General features: G+C 49.3%; 1 protein-coding gene and 1 long non-coding RNA gene across 3 annotated transcripts; one reads left to right on the top strand and one right to left on the bottom strand.

Annotated features, from left to right (window-relative positions):
- The first annotated feature begins 415 nt into the window (after positions 1-415).
- KRT73 (keratin 73) lies at positions 416-11,334 on the top strand. Of its 2 annotated transcripts, none has more exons than XM_010373966.2 (9): positions 416-896; positions 2,567-2,781; positions 3,602-3,662; positions 4,269-4,364; positions 5,077-5,241; positions 7,622-7,747; positions 8,116-8,336; positions 9,627-9,661; positions 10,456-11,334. In XM_010373966.2, the coding sequence occupies exons 1-9, from the start codon at positions 450-452 to the stop codon at positions 10,710-10,712; spliced, it is 1,623 nt and encodes a 540-aa protein (XP_010372268.1). In that variant the 5' UTR covers positions 416-449; the 3' UTR covers positions 10,713-11,334. The 2 variants fall into 2 exon arrangements, with proteins under 2 accessions (XP_010372268.1, XP_030795264.1); XM_030939404.1 differs by having other exon boundaries at positions 10,459-11,334.
- On the bottom strand, positions 3,636-9,056 carry LOC104670625. Its single transcript, XR_749162.2, has 3 exons — positions 7,524-9,056; positions 6,099-6,611; positions 3,636-5,365 (listed from the first exon to the last, which is right to left on the bottom strand). It is a non-coding gene; the product is annotated as an uncharacterized LOC104670625 (long non-coding RNA).
- Positions 11,335-16,303: the final 4,969 nt, after the last annotated feature.

Here is a 16,303-nt window from a genome sequence, read left to right on the forward strand (position 1 = left end):
GCAGCTCAGCCAGGGTACCTGAAGCAGCCCATCTGATGCTGGCATTGTTGTGAGATTTCTCACAGATGACACTGTCAATTAAAGGTCTCCCCTCTGTACCCCTACAAACCCAGTCCCACCACTCCCTGGGGAACAGCAATTGAGACTGCGACAAACCTCCCACCCAAGATCTTTCTGTGGATAATGTGCCCATGCTAATTACCCATGTTCATTAGTTAAACTCAAATTACATGAGCAAGACTTGCAAGATTAGCACTTTGGGAGTTTTCAAGTCATTTACCTGGTGTCTGATTTTGCTGGGAGAAAAGGATTTCTTGCTCCCAGGCAAACTGAACCTACAAATTAGGCCAGTGGCTCCCTCCTATAAAGTGGGAACCCAGGATCACAGGTTGGTGAACTGCATCTCAGCTAAGAGTTGGCATCTTATCCCCACTTTCTGGCCTCCTACCATGAGCCGCCAATTCACCTACAAGTCGGGAGCTGCTGCCAAGGGGGGCTTCAGCGGCTGCTCAGCTGTGCTCTCAGGGGGCAGCTCATCCTCCTACCAAGCAGGGGGCAAAGGGCTCAGTGGGGGCTTCAGCAGTCGGAGCCTTTACTGCCTGGGGGGTGCCCGGAGCATCTCTTTCAATGTGGCCAGTGGCAGTGGGTGGGCAGGAGGCTATGGATTTGGCCGGGGCCGGGCCAGTGGCTTTGCTGGCAGCATGTTTGGCAGTGTGGCCTTGGAGTCCGTGGGTCCGTCCGTGTGCCCGCCTGGGGGTATCCATCAGGTCACCATCAACAAGAGCCTCCTGGCACCCCTCAACGTGGAGCTGGACCCTGAAATCCAGAAAGTGCGTGCCCAGGAGCGGGAGCAGATCAAGGTGCTGAACAACAAGTTCGCCTCCTTCATCGACAAGGTGGGTCTTCCTGGAGAAAGCTGATCTTGGGCTCCCCCTTTTAAGAACTCAGGAGGGAGCCACTCCCCTAATTTGTGGTTTCAATTTGCCTGAGAGCAAGAAATCATTTCTCCTAGCAAAATCAGACACCAGGTAAATAACTTCAAAGCCCCCCAGGTGCTGGGCCCATAAGGCTTGCTCATGTCATAGAGCCCCTTCCTCCCCCCACCTTCATTTTCCTTGGGGCACTCCCTGTCTGAAGCAGAGGAAGGCAGGACACCTCCCCAGGATGCAGACATAGCCCAGGGAGGAACTGGACAAAGCCTAGACATCAGAGGCAAGGGACCAGGGTCAGAGGGGTGAGAAGAGCCAGCAGCCTAGCCCGGCAAGGTGTCCAGGAGGCAGAGAGAGTGGTCTCTGAGTTGAGAAGTAGGAGAGTGACAACCTTTGAGACTTAGAAGCCAGGCGAAGGAGATGCCCTTGACAACCTGGGGCATCTAGACTGCCATGCGACCCAGCTCTTCCTCCTGTGTGTTCTGACAGCTGAGGCAAGGCAGTTGGAGGTCATGGTGCCCTAGAGCAGTGTTCTCAAAAGTGGCCCCGGAGCCAGCAGCAGCAACGTCACCTGGACGCTTGTTAGAATGCACATTCTCAGGCTCCATCCCAGAGCAACTGAATCAGAGACTTTGCAGTAGGGCCCAGCACCCTGCATTTTAACAAGCCCTCCAGGTGATGCTGATGCACTCAGGTTTGAGAATCACTGAGGGACAAAGTGGCAGGAAAGTCTTGGGAAGCAGAGACTTCCTAAACTTAGGGGAGCAGAGGAAGCTCACCCAGAGTGACAGTGAGGTAGGGTGGTGAGGCATGAGTAGGAGTTTTCAGACGGAGGTGGGGAAAAGGTAATCTAGGGAAAGAGCATGTGCAGCATGGTAGAACTTGTCTAGGAAATGGGAGACCTTGGGTTTACGATATCACTGTGTGAGTAAAGAAGGAAGCCAGGAGGGCTGACCACATTATGAAGAGCATGATAAGGAATATGGACTTGACCCTGAGGGCGATGTGGAACCACCTGAGGGTTTTAAGCAGGGGAGTGATATATATGTAGGTTGCAACTTCAGAATGCTTGTTCTGCTGCTGGGGCAATGCTGTGATTGAGATAGTAGAGATGCAGACATGAAAGCAACTTAGGAGGGCTGGAGACCCCAGATAAGCTGAGCATCTGCCTCTGATTGGGCTGGGAGAGCCCACGCACAAGGAGGGAGAGAATAGGCAGAGCACGGGCCAGGCCACCAGACCCTAAGCAGAAGGCCCGACAGTGTGAAGGCTAGCACAGGCCAGCTTGTGTCTAAGGAGCTGCCTTAGAGAGATGGCCTGGGCTGAACATGGACATCAGTCCAGGCAGGTTTGGATAAGTGCGAAGGAGACAGGAGATCTAGATCTTGATAGTTCGAGAGGGAAATGAAGATGTTGGTGCCCCTCCCGACCTTAGGGGCTGCCTCAGAGTGAGAACTTCAGTCAGATAAAGGACCCCAGGTAAGGACTGGGGGTGTGAGTGGCATGGGTGGCAATTTTTAAGGACTAAGGCTCATTTTTAAAGCTAGCGTAGCATAAGAGAACGCAGTTCCTGTCCAGGAAGGGAAATCTCACATCCCCTCTCCGCACTGCTTAAGTATGTGTGACATGGGTTCCAGGTGCGGTTCCTGGAGCAGCAGAACCAGGTGCTGGAGACCAAGTGGGAGCTGCTGCAGCAGCTGGACCTGAACAACTGCAAGAACAACCTGGAGCCCATCCTTGAGGGCTACATTAGCAACCTGCGGAAGCAGCTGGAGACGCTGTGCGGGGACAGGGTGAGGCTGGACTCAGAGCTGAGGAGCGTGCGCGAAGTGGTAGAGGACTACAAGAAGAGGTGAGCAGGATGCCGCTCCAGGCTGGCCTGCCTCCCAGGGTGAGGCTTTCCCAGCAGGCACTGGGATGTTTGCTTCTGGCCTCGGAGGTACTGGGTTCATCTGTCCCGGCAAGATGAGAACCTTCTTTGGGCAACAAGGCAGACTGGACCCTCCCCTCTTGGGCAGGGTCAGGGCTGTCCTGGCAGGTGATCCCCTCCTTGGTATGCTCCTTCCTGCTCCCCACTCAAGAGTGCCTGTGTTGTGTGTGCCACAGCCTCTTGGTTCCTAAGCTCACCAATGTGCCGCTGAGTTCCAAAGAACCACCCCTGACCCAGCTGCTGCTCTCTGCAGCGGGAAAGGAGTTGGAGTTCCTGTTGGGCTTCCTCCCTCGTTGCCTTTAGGTCCTCGACACTTGGGCCATGTGCCTTCTTTTTCCCCTGGGGGATAGTTCTGGCTTCCTTGGAACCCCTGCCTAGGGTTGGAGGGGAGTTGTTGGTAGGGTGTCAGGCAGGAGGATTGACACAAGAATCATGGCTGAAAGGGGTAGCTGGTGTGCATCTGTGATTCACATATTGAGTGGGAAGAGGGAGAACTTACTTCCCAGGCATCAGAAGAAATCAGACCTCAAACCACCCAGGCTTAGGAGGAGGTTACTTCATACCCAGCCTCCAACTCTGGCCAAATAGTCCTGGTGTGTTGGGACGGACTTGCAAGGGTATAGAATAACACCTCTTAAAAAGCATATAATATGGGCATCTCTTTTCCCACTTCACTATGAGAATGGATACACATGCACACACACAGACACACACTCTGCTCACTGTGATGCTTTCCCTGCAGGTATGAAGAAGAAATAAACAAGCGCACAACTGCTGAGAATGAATTTGTGGTGCTTAAGAAGGTGAGGAGGGTACATGGGTTCCCTTCAGTCCCCCAGCAGTGGGTGTTGGGCTAAGAGAGAGGAGCAACTGAGATCTGAGCACCCCCACAGAAGGGCCTGGAGCCGAAGTGCTGAAGGAAGAGATGAAGGGCTTGCTGCTCGGGACATCTTGGGACACCTGTGTGTTGGTTTAGCACATAGCACTTTGTGGACAGGAACCTAGATGTGGATAGTCAGTGCCAACTCATGTCCACTTTGGCTGGGGAACAGGACAGGCTTTGGGAGGGGTTGCAGGTTTGCCTTCTAACTCTGCTGGTTTCTGGCAAATCGCCGTGGCTGCCCTTGGCTCCCTCTGTTGGCTGAATGACCGGCTGTGTGGTGTATAGGGTCCCACACCCTTCTCTAAGAAATAGAGGCAGAAGGAGTTCCAGAGGCATGAGAAACTTGCTCCAGGTTTCGCAGTGAGTCTGACAGTGAGTTGTGGCTGGAAGGCAGGTTTCTACCCCTTGGATCTGAAGTCCATTCCTGGGCAGCTAGCTAGGGCAGGGCCTGTGGGTGTCAGTTTGCTGGACAGACCTGTCTGGGCTTGAAGAAAGGTGAGGTTGGGGGTATCTGGATTCTCCATAGGACGTGGATGCGGCTTACATGAGCAAAGTGGAGCTGCAGGCCAAGGTGGATGCCCTGGACGGAGAAATCAAGTTCTTCAAGTGCCTGTATGAGGGGGTAAGGCTCCCCCTGCTCCACCTCTGGTTCTGTCTTCTGGAAGGACAGATATGTGATGAACAGTTTCTTACTTATCAGTAACTTAAGCAGTCCAGGTGCTGAGAAATTTGTAGATCAAAGGTGGGAGCGGCCATCTATCCTGGTGCCCCATCCATCCCTGACTGCCCTGAGGATGTCCTGCTTTCACTTCCTTCAGGAAACCAGAGTCCTTAATGGGTTCACTGGGAACTGAGCTTCAGCCAAGAATATTCTCACTCCTGCTTCTCTTCTCTCTGTGACTGGGGATGCTTCCTGGGGTCTTGGGCAGGAATCCTCAGGGATAGAGGTAGGAAGTCCTCACACCCCTTCTACCTTCTCTGTGCACATCTGATTTCAAGCCTCCACCTATTGGCCAAGCATTCCTGGGCTCCTGTGTCCCTTAGTGTCCTGTGTGTGGCAGCCAGGTTGTTGTCTTCCACCTTCCCCATTCCTGTCCTGTCTCAGCGGACAGATGTGCAGGCTGTTTTCTTCCTGGGTTGCTTCAAACCCATTCAGCAGTTTTCAGATGTGATATTGGAACTTCTGGGCTGTGAGCTCTGTTCTTATAAGCTTTGGGGGATGCAGCTTCCATCTGTGTGGGATGGTCTAGGGCCATCCCTCTGGGACAGGGCCACACCTTGGTACCTTTCTCTGGTCACAGAAGGCATTTCATGCTTCCTTTTTTCCTCTGCAGGAGATCGCTCAGATCCAGTCCCACATCAGCGACACATCCATCATCCTGTCCATGGACAACAACCGGAACCTGGACCTGGACAGCATCATTGCTGAGGTCCGTGCCCAGTATGAAGAGATCGCCCGGAAGAGCAAGGCCGAGGCCGAGGCCCTGTACCAGACCAAGGTGAGGCCACACAACTCCCTACAGTGACATGTGCAGGGCCCTGTGCTCCACACTCTGTCTTGTCTGCCCCATGACTCACTGTGGTGACCCGTAGCTTGCTGGGAGCACAGCACTGTCCTGGGCACTGTGGAAAGCCAGATGGGAGGAGAAGACACAACTCTGTCCTTGGGACCCACTTAGATCAACAGCACCCCTGGAGGATGCACTCAGCCGAGTGCAGGTGAATGTTGTGCAAAGAGAGTCCAGACTGAGGAACTAGGACCAGGTGGGGCAGGTCAAAAACAACTCCCTGGAGGCAGAGAGTTCTGTCTGGAGGGGAGAAGCAACATGAGTAGTTGGCATCTCAACGCCCCCGCTAATTATCATAAATGAGGGGGTCTCTTCAGTGTGATCTGGAATCAAGTAATTTCTGTCTTTTCATTCAAGTCTAACTCCAAGGATAAAGCAGAAGTTTGAGTCCTCAGATCTTAACTCCCCTAATGGTGGTGGGTGGAAAGTGATTCTTTAGATAATTTGGTTTCTCTGATCAAGATGGCAACTTCCTAATTGTTCCTTGCATTTATCAGGCTCTTTCTCAAGGGAATCCACACTCTTGGGAGATCTTATCTCATCCCTCTCCCTGCCTCCTTGCTAGCCTGCAGTGGGGGAGGAGGGAGGCTTTCCAGGTCTAGGAAACATAGGCTAGGGCTTCTTGGTGAAGGTTCAAACTCAACTCCTCAGTCCCCAAAGCCTTTCACATTACTGTTGCAAGATAGGGTAGAGAATGGCCAGAATCATAACAGTATTATGATTGCTTATTTTGATGATTCCCTTTTAAAGATAAAGAAGGTAGGGCCCAGGGAGTTCAAGCTACTTACCAAAGGCAACAGCTGGCAAGTAACGCAGCTAGATCAGAATCTAGGTGACAGACTTCAAATTCTACTGCATTTAGGCAGAAAATCAGAAGTTGACTCTGGGGAAGAAGCATTTACTCTAAGGGCTTTGTGTGGCTTGAGAGAGAAGTGGCAGGAAGATGTTTAGCTGTTTGTCTCAGAATGAAGCTGCTTGGTGTCAGAACCAGTGTACAGGGAGGCATCCTGCTCACACAGCCTTGCAGGGAAGTGGGAGAAGGCCCCTTGTTCAGGGTTGGCACCAAAGATAAAACAAAAGGAGTGAAGATAAAACACAAGGAGTGAAGAGAGAAACCCCTCTGCCTTCTCTGCCTTCTGGATACTTGGCATCTTTAGGAACAATCCTAAATCTTGGGCCATGCTGGAGTGGAGCGTCCAGGGACCGAGACAGAGCAGTACACCACCTCCAGAGTGCTGAATGGTCCCAGTTTTGTGTTCCTCTTGAACCACATTCGAGTAGAACTGATGTACTCTCTGTGACTGTTTAATAGATGACATCAAAGGCAGAAATAATTCCAAATTACTAGATGACCCAAATTTCATGGCTAGTGGTTTTGGGGTATAGCTGAATCTACCCTCATCATGCACACAAAATGCTCCTCCATGCTAATCCCTCCCACCATCCCAGCCCAGCAAATCTGCCTGTGGTCTGGGGCCCAGCTAAGGTATCAAGGGGAGAGAGTCACAGAAAATACAGATGGACAGCTCATTGGCTCACTCATTCATTCATCAGATTCTTTTTGAGCACCAACCAGGCACTGTGCTAGGTACTGGGAATTCAAAATTAAAAGGAAAAATCCCTGCCGTCCATTCATTCTGGGTCTGATGGAGAATGCATGGAAATGGGTTCACAATACAGTATACTGTGAGGAGACCTATGGACTGGTGTACCAGGGGCAAGGAATAGAATTGAACCCAACCAGGACGTCACGGAAGGCCTCATGGAGGAAGTGACTCTGCACTAGCTAAGTTGGAGCTAGCTAGGGAAAAAGGAGGATGGATGGGGGAGGGTTTTTCAGGTTGGAGGAGAGGCTCAGGCAAAGACTCAGAGACACAAGAGCACGTGGGGTATCTGGGGGAACTGTGGGACTGTTTGGCCCAGCTGAAGAGTCAGATAGGTGTTAGGCGAGGGCAGAAAGAAATGAGCCCCTGGATGCCATGTAAGAGTTTGAATTTGACCTTGACTTTGAAGGACGATAGGCAGAGGAATGTCATAATTGGAGTTGTGTGTTATAAGGTTCCCATGTGGACAGTCTGGGTCATTCAACAGAACTTATGGCCAATTCTAACCATCTATGAGATCAGCCGTGCTTAAGGCAAGCAAATGCAATGGAGCAATGCTTTAATGGGAGGTTGCTGATAGATCTGGTGAGGTGGGTGACTTAGACCCACCTCTGCCAGGCTCTGCAAGTGCAGGCATAATCTCTGTACCAGGCTGAGCCCAGACAGGCCCTGAGTCAGTGTCCTTGCTTTGGTTCCTTTTCCTCTAGTTCCAGGAGCTGCAGCTAGCAGCCGGCCAGCATGGGGATGACCTGAAACACACCAAAAATGAGATCTCAGAGCTGACTCGTCTCATCCAAAGGCTGCGCTCAGAGATTGAGAGTGTGAAGAAGCAGGTGAAGGGGACTGGAGCATTCCTTACTCACTCCTAAGGGAGGGGTGAACTGCTTAGTACCCCCTGCCCCCTCCTTCTCCTGAGACTCCATCTCAGAATCCCCTTCCTCAAATGGAGGTCCTGCTCTCATCCCTCACCCTTAGCTCCCATCTGAAGTTTGGAACAATTGCAGATTCTTTTCATAAAGCCATGGGGCCCAGCGTAACAAGCCTCCCAGTCCCGGGTTGACAGGACTCCACCTGGATGTGGCTGGGTCTCTGCTCTAGGACATTGGGCAGGGCAGAGGAGGGCTCAACCACTGAGAGCATGGGAGAGGTGAAGTGAGGCCCAGGGAGGGACTCAGGGGGAAATGCTACCTCCTGACCCCAGTGTGCCAACCTGGAGACGGCCATCGCTGACACCGAGCAGCGGGGGGACTGCGCCCTCAAGGACGCCAGGGCCAAGCTGGATGAGCTGGAGGGCGCCCTGCAGCAAGCCAAGGAGGAGCTGGCACGGATGTTGCGCGAGTACCAAGAGCTTTTGAGCGTGAAGCTGTCCCTGGATATCGAGATCGCCACCTACCGCAAGCTGCTGGAGGGCGAGGAGTGCAGGTGGGTGGCACCGAGGGTCTGAAAGAAACTCTGCAAGTCTCCAAATCAAAGTTTCCCAGAGTGTGTTTGGGAGCGGGGGCACTGGAGATGTGTTTAATTCACCCACAAGCATAGTTTCAAACAGCATCCGGCCAGATAATGTGACAGCAATTTCCTTTACAGTTCTTTTGACTCTTTGAAGAAAGTCTTAACTGGGCGCTGGTGTGTTTTTAACACCTTTCAGACGGCCAGGCGCAGTGGCTCACACCTGTAATCCCAGCTCTTTGGGAGGCTGAGGCAGGTGGATCACCTGAGGTCAGGACTTCAAGATCAGCCTGGCCAACATTGGAGAAACCTCGTCTCTACTAAAAATACAAAAATTAGCTGGATGTGGTGGTGCAAGCCTGTAATAATCCTAGCTACTCGGGAGGCTGAGGCAGGAGAACTGCTTGAACCCAGGAGGCGGAGGTTGCAGTGAGCTGAGATTGCGCTACTGTACTCCAACTTGGGTGACAGAATGAGACTCCATCTCAAAAACAACAAACAAACAGACAAACAAAACACAATAACACCTCTCAGACACTTGCAAATATCCCCTATTGATAAAGATACAGTAGATCCTAGGTGCAGAATCTTTGGGAAGATAATAGCATTATCTAGCCCGAAAGTTTTAAATTGTTTTATTTTCATTATATTTACATTTGGTTAGGTAATAACACTGGTTTCTATTTACTCTGGTGACATAAAACTTCTATTTAAAAGAAATGCACTTTTGTGGAAAAGGCAGAGTCAATTAAAAATACTAAGTATCTAACAGAGCAAGTCAAACATGGTCCTAGCAACAGTCGGAAGGGTGGCACACGAAGCATGAACATTCAAAAAACCCTGTTTTAACCTAGCACCATTTTATAACTGAGACCTGGAGAGAAGTCCCTGGTCCCAAAATCATGCAGTTAGTTCATTAGCACAACTCCTGATCCTGATCTTTCCACACATGTATTTATTCAAGCAGCTGCTCACAGTAGTAAAGAAATGGGTTCAAGAGAAACCCTGCAGGAGGGACCTTGGGGGTGGTCATGTTGCTGGAGGTTCCAAAGTTGGAGGTTCTACATCTCTGCAGTGGGAAGAATAGATTGAGGAGGGAGAGGGAGGGCTTAGAGACACTCAGGGACAGCCAGTGCCATCTGGTAAGTGTGAGGTGTGTGGAGGCTAAGTCGGTCTGGCTGGGGATCCCCAGCCTGTGTTTAGGCAGTGAGGGCCACTATGGGAGTCCACGTGATTCAGACTCTCTTGTGCTTTTCTCTCTTGCAGGATGTCTGGAGAATACACCAACTCCGTGAGCATTTGTGAGTATTTCATGACTCTGAGGGAATACTTTCAGTTCATCAACAAACACAAGGTGGGTGGGTGTCCACCATCCGGCCCCCTGGGGAAGAGCTTGGCTCTGCCTGTTGACCACTTTGTCACATACTCACCCTCCTTGCTGAGACCTGTGGCCTCCCCATTCAGAGCTGCTTCTTTCAGGTGGAGTCAGCGCCCAGCACATTCTGACACTGCACACTGGCCTCTTTCACAGTAGTCTCCCCCATGCTGCGGTGAAACTCTCAGCCCCTCCCCTCTCCTGTCACCCCCAGCTGGCTCTCCTGCATGAAGGAAACTGAGCACAGAGTGGTGCCTCCTTATTGGGAGTGGAGACCGGTGTGTGGACCACTGTACGAGTCAGTTTAATGCTGGCCCCACAGTGTTTGGCAGTCTCCTTCTTATGGCGGGGCCAGCAGAAACTCCCCTAATTTTAACAATCAGGAAATTCTTTTGGAAAATACTCAGAAGGTATTGTAAAGCTAAATGCAAGAACCTGCTGGCTTATCTGATGCTCAAGCATCATCTGTCCCTTGGGGGAAGCCCTTGCTACTCCTGTTTGTTTATAGAATGACAAGGTGCCTGACTTGGGAGTCTTGCAGGGTTGGGGTTCTTCTTCCTGTGCTTGAGTTGCTCAAATGAACCCAAGTTCATGGGTGATGGGAAGTGTTTGCTTAAGAAGCAGACATTTAAGCTAGTGGGGCTGAGAGATTGGAGGGGGACTTAGGGCCACTTCTGTCCTGAGATGTACACTGATCATTCATCCCTCCCTCCTCTGCAGCAGTCATCAACAGCTCCATGGCTGGGACGGCAGGCGCTGGGGCTGGCTTTGGATTCAGCAATGCTGGCACCTATGGCTACTGGCCCAGCTCTGTCAGCGGGGGCTACAGCATGCTGCCTGGGGGCTGTGTCACTGGCAGTGGGAACTGCAGCCCCCGTGGGGAAGCCAGGACCAGGCTGGGGAGTGCAAGTGAATTCAAGGACTCCCAGGGAAAGACCTTAGCTCTAAGCTCACCCACCAAGAAAACCATGAGATAAAAGTGAAAGGCAGCCCATTTCCCAGTAGTCTGCCTTGCCCTGGCAGACTGCTCCGGACTCCTCTAGGAAATTCCTCTGTCTCATTTGTCCTCATCTCCTTCTTGCTTTGCTTTACTGTGGACCTCTCCTCCTTCTCCTTGACCTCTCTGCCTCAGTCTTTGTTAATGTTGAATCAGGATTCGAGAGCTGGAGCCCATCTTTCTGCCTCCATCCAAAGAGGCATTTTAACTCAGCCTCCCCTTCTGGATGAAGACTTGGCCCTTTCTCTGCCTGCATGTCCCTGTGCAGAGGAAGGCTGTCTCTCAAAGGTAACCCCAATCTGCCTGTGCTGCTCTTTTATACCTTGTCTCTGTAACTATTTGGTCATGTGCTCCCTGGGTACACAAGGTTTCGAATTTACTGATAGACCTGCAGGAACTCTTTTGTGTGAGAGCAATAGTGTCTCAGGCAAAACGCCTGGTGGGAGGTTGTATCTTGCATAGCCAATGCGTATTACATAGCCTGGAGTACCCCTTGAGGCTAATTCTATCAACCAAGGGATTTGTGCTCTTCATCTGTGGGTACTTCCTTGTTTAGGCCTCACCTCCCTGCTCCTGTGTCTTACCAATAAACTTATAAAGCCAATGTGGGGTCAGGCTACTTCTTTCTCCTAAGGGAGTCCTCATCTCAGTCCATGTCTCTTCTGCATGTGGAGTGGTCAATGAATGGGAGCCTGGGGCACCTGAAGTCTGGAAGTATCTTCTGATCTAAGTGAAAGACACCCTACTCAGCCTGGGTGATCTCATCATCACCTTCTAAGTCATGCTTTTCTCAGGCCAATTCTCCAGTGGATGGGGGATCTTTAAGAACATTCAGGTTATTGGCAGGAAAAAAGAGCCCACACTTGCCTGGGCCTGGTGTCAAGATTTAAAACTGGTCAAGAGGCAGCAGAAGGCCAGTTCTAGGTAGCCTAGGGTCAAATTATGATGGCTCCACGTCCCCTAAGAAAAGGCCCAAAGGTAGAGACTCCTCTTTGTAGTAATGACACGTGTTCTCTTGGCCCTTAGTAAAGTTCCCACTGAGTTGAGCATGGGTGTTTATGTATATGTGTATATGTATGAGTTTGTTTATGTATGTATGAATATGTGTGTGCATACGTGTATGTGTTTAAGAATGGGGCTCTCTGTTACACACACAATTGCAGATTCTTTTCATAAAGCTGTGGGGCCCAGTGTAACAAGCCTCTCAGTCCCAGGTTGACAGGACTCCACCTGGATGTGGCTGGGTCTCTGCTCTAGGAGGAGATGGAGCAGAACAGTGAGCATGGGAGAGGTGAAGTGAGGCCCAGGGAGGAATTCAGGGGGAAACCTTTGTTTTGAAAATACTCAGAGATTTCTCATAGATTCCCAGGCCATGATGATGGATCAGGATGCAACAGGATGCAAAAGCGAGTGAGAGGCTAGCACACACTCAGGTTGGGGCCCCCATGTTGCATCTGAACAGGTCCCTGTGGTTCCTGGGAGGGTCCTAGGCTTCAAGTCAATAGCTTTTAATTCAGATTTAGACTCTGCAACTAAGTGGCAATAATGAATGAAGCTCTCAATCTTCTTGAACCTCATTTTGTTAGCTATAAAACAGGAAGAATAATGTCCCTAAGTTGTTGTTAAGCTAAAATGAGACAACACGAGGATGTCTTGTGCAATTACTGGTTAATAATTGTGCAATTGTGCAATTGATGCTTAATAAATGTTAGTGGAAACAAAAGCGTGTCCTCCATATTTTTGGTTTGACTTAATTAGCTCGCCGAAAGAGGTGTACAGCTGCTGGTAAAGCAATTCAAAAATTCAGACTTTAAAGAGACCGTCTCATAAATTACAGCATAAGCTTAATTCCTAAAGGAGAACTGGCAGGCAGAATAATTAGTCTCAGGACTATATTCTTAGAGTCAGTGAAGAAAGTCAGTTCAAAAAGTATTCATTAAGCATATATCATATGCCTGGCATGTGCTAGTGCTGGGGATACAGTGATGAAGAAATCTCCTCAATGCCCCTAATGGAGGCATAACCATAAAACACCTAGCTGTAACATGGTGAGGTATTAGCAACAATAGAAGACACAGAGGCAGCACAGAGGAGGTCAGGGAGAACTTCAGGGAGGTCAGGAAAAGCTCACAGGGAAGGCAATATGTGCAGAGGTTTTAGAGGATGGATAGGAATTTACTAGGTGGACAAGAGGAGGAAGTGGGCTTTGTAGCCAGAGGCACCAGCATGGCACAAATAGGTGACTGTTGCTGGAGTGTGAAGTGTAAGGATGGAGAGGCTCAGTAGGTGGAGAGGGAGGGAGCAGTGGCATCCAGAGTTGGGGAGGCAGGCAGCAGATGTGTAAGAGAGGCCCCTTCATGTATGCTAAGAGCTGGGATTTTATCCTGTAGAGCTTGAGAGAGAAGTTAACACCTTGGGTGTCAGATGGACCCTGAGTCAGAAGGGCTTTGCCACTTACTAATTGTGTAACTTAGGCAAGATGCTTCTGCTCCATAAGCCTCAGTTTTCTCATCCGTACAAAGGGGTTAATAATTGGAGTTACCTCATAGAGTTGTCATGAATTAAATTTAATGAAATAATGTACGAGAATTATTTAGTTCTTCTAGCACATAGTAAGTGCCCCATAAATGGCTGCCCCTATTGTTTTTAGGTGTAGACTATTCTTTCAGGAAACTGAAGTGAGAAGGGAAGTAGAGAATGTCTGATAGTGATCAGAAGATCGTTTGAGAACATGAACTTAGGATATAGAGCATTGGCTATTACGTGAGATTTCTGCCATCTAACTTTTATGCTTGGGTTCATATAATGAATGCTGACAGTCTCAAGAGACAAACCCTGACATCTGAGCAGCTTAACTTAACACAGCAAAGATTTAGTTCTCACTCACTGTCCAAGGCAGGTTAGGGCAGCTGCCCTATGTGGTTCTCCCATTGGGTATCTCAAGGACCCAGGATCTTCTGCCTTGTAGCCCTGACACATGGGACACATGAACTCCAAGGTCACCAGACAGGGGAAAAGAGATGGAGGAGGCACTTGAGCTGCTTACTGCCCCACCCCCGAAATGACGCACTTCAATGCCACTCATGTTTCATTGGCCAGTGCTAGTCACATGACCCGAAGCCCCAACAGAATTGCAAAGGAGGCTGGGAAATGAGAGGAGAGCAAGGTTATTTGGTGAGCTCTGGCAGTCTGTGGCTCACCTTGCTCAGTCTAGATACCCAAGGCTGATCACCAGGCTGAGAATTCTCTCTCCCTTGGCCAGTGCAGGGATGATGCTGGCCACGATCTCTGGAGTCCACACAAACAACCTCCCTTTGGTTTGGACAATACACCCCTGGCCATATCGCCATAAACTAGATAAGCCTGCATATTATATTTAGGCCTCCTTCATGTTTTTAGGGAGATATTGTAAGTCTCTTCAGATCTGGGAAATTTAAGTCAATTTAATGGTGAAGTAGAGATATCTTGTTCAGTGTTTCTTAAAGCATATTCCTTGAAACTCTGGCCCCCATAAAGTATTTGGCCAAAGAGAGGGCTCAATGGCCTAAAAATTGGTTTGGAAAACACTGAGCTTTGTGGGGGTTTTTTGTTTGTGACAAGAACGGTACTTTATTTCTGATTCTAGAATCAACTTCCCTCCCCTTTCATCTTTAGTTTTTTTTTTTTTTTATTTTTGGAAAAATAGAACTTATTTATAAAAGCATTATATGCTCATATTGGAACATTCAGAAATATTAAAAAATAGAACAAAACCCACTGACACTTCCCCATTCACAAGTTCACCTCTCAGCTATCAGGTGTGAAAAGCATTAAGTTTTGTATTACCCTTTGGTACAACAGAAAGTATCATGCATCTTTCTGTTATTATTGTTTAATACCATCCATCTGTCCATCCATTCATCCATCTATCCACCCATCCATCTATCCACCCATTTATTTGTTCAATAGACTATTCATTAGAGCAGTTTTAGGTTTACAGCAAAGTAGAGTGGAAGGTACTTGGGTTTCCCATTTACCCCTTACCCCCACACATGCATAGCCTCCTCCCTTATCAACATCTCCCACCATAGGGGTACATTTGCTACAACTGATGAACTTACACTGATGCAGCATTACCACCTCAAGTTCATGGTTTACACTGGGGTTCACTGGGAAGTCTGTGGGTTTGGACAAATGTATAATGACATGTAGCCATCATTACATTACTGTACAGAATAGTTCACTGCCCTAAAATTGCTCTAGCACTAAGCATGTTAATGGGCCTAGAAAGTCCTGCAATAAGATGCCTGCTTAATTTTTTTTTAAACCCAGCACAGAATCCATTCTCATACCTTTTTTCCCATGATACCTATTAACTTCCCAGGAACTAGTGTTGCAGGGCAAAGGAGACCCAGTTTAACCAGCAATGCATTTTCAATTCTCGGCCTAGTGTGATTTCATCCATCTTTTGTAGTAAAGATCTAGATTTCAAAGGGCAATGTTCCTTGTCTAGTTTACTAATCTGGGGGTTGCTTTAACCCAATAACTAATGACAGAGGTGGTCACGAAGGCCTGAGGTGACACCGTAAGCCGCTGTCAGAGGCAGAGGCAATGAGAACCCCATCTCCCAGGCCTCAGCCCTCTTTGATCTGCTGACATCCCCACACATCTGAGGCCTTTGAAATCTGCATGTGTCACTTCTGTCTTTTCATGATCTGTAATAAAGGTGATTCAGGGGTTGAGGAATTCCTTATTCATTCAGCCAGTCAACCCCTCATGGGAAGATAAGAAAAGGTCATCTTACGGTTCCTTAACCCTGGGCATAAGAGCCCTGGTCCCAGGATATCTCAACTCCTTAGAAAATTTCTAGGAAAAAAAAAAAAAAGATTTCAAGGACACCCTTTGTCAGCCAATCCTATGTAAAAATTCTCCTCTTTCAATGTAATCCATTCCTTGCTTTTCTATTCTCAATGGCTGGAATAAATAAATTCATTTTTGTGCTTGTGGGAAAAAAAGTGGCTAAAATGACGGGGCAGAGGGAAAATCTCATGTAACAATGAAAAACATAACTTTGATCTTCTTGAAGGGTCTGCTGGTCACCCAGTCACACTGACACTGCCCTTCCTCCCTTCAGAGGGAATGGACTACAGCCCCTCCTCTGGGGCAGCACTGAGAGCCCGCCCTCTCTCCCATCTAGGACATCTGGACGCTGTTATCTGTTCATCTGTAATCGGCGCCGTCTCCACAGCTTAACAATGCCCTCACAACTTTGTTCCCGGTGGAGTAAACACTGTGGCTGTTATTATGTCCTGTCATTGGCCCAGTGGAGGCTGTGGCAGCCAATTACCCTTGGGTACCATTTAGCCATCCCATGAGGTCCCCAAGGGGAGCCCAGACTTCAAGGTATCACTGAGGATGCAGTAACAAGCCTTGCCCTAAGCACTCTGCTGTTTCACAATCATCCTGAATGTCCCCTTGTCCAAGGCCTGGGCTGAGCACTGGGGGAGCAGGGGAGGGAAGGGTGAATCCAGGGGGCCCTGTCAATCTGAGAGAGGAAATGGAACACATACCCAGGACTCAGACAGCTTGAGG

This window comes from Rhinopithecus roxellana, chromosome 10, assembly GCF_007565055.1.
Source record: "Rhinopithecus roxellana isolate Shanxi Qingling chromosome 10, ASM756505v1, whole genome shotgun sequence".
In the NCBI taxonomy this organism is placed as follows: domain Eukaryota; kingdom Metazoa; phylum Chordata; class Mammalia; order Primates; family Cercopithecidae; genus Rhinopithecus; species Rhinopithecus roxellana.

Excerpts from the sequence above, each read along its gene's own strand:
- KRT73 (XM_010373966.2), top strand. The coding sequence starts at position 450 with ATGAGCCGCCAATTCACCTACAAGTCGGGAGCTGCTGCCAAGGGGGGC. Across the intron at positions 897-2,566 it reads TCGCCTCCTTCATCGACAAG|GTGCGGTTCCTGGAGCAGCA; the intron begins GTGGGTCTTCCT and ends CATGGGTTCCAG. Across the intron at positions 2,782-3,601 it reads GTAGAGGACTACAAGAAGAG|GTATGAAGAAGAAATAAACA; the intron begins GTGAGCAGGATG and ends CTTTCCCTGCAG.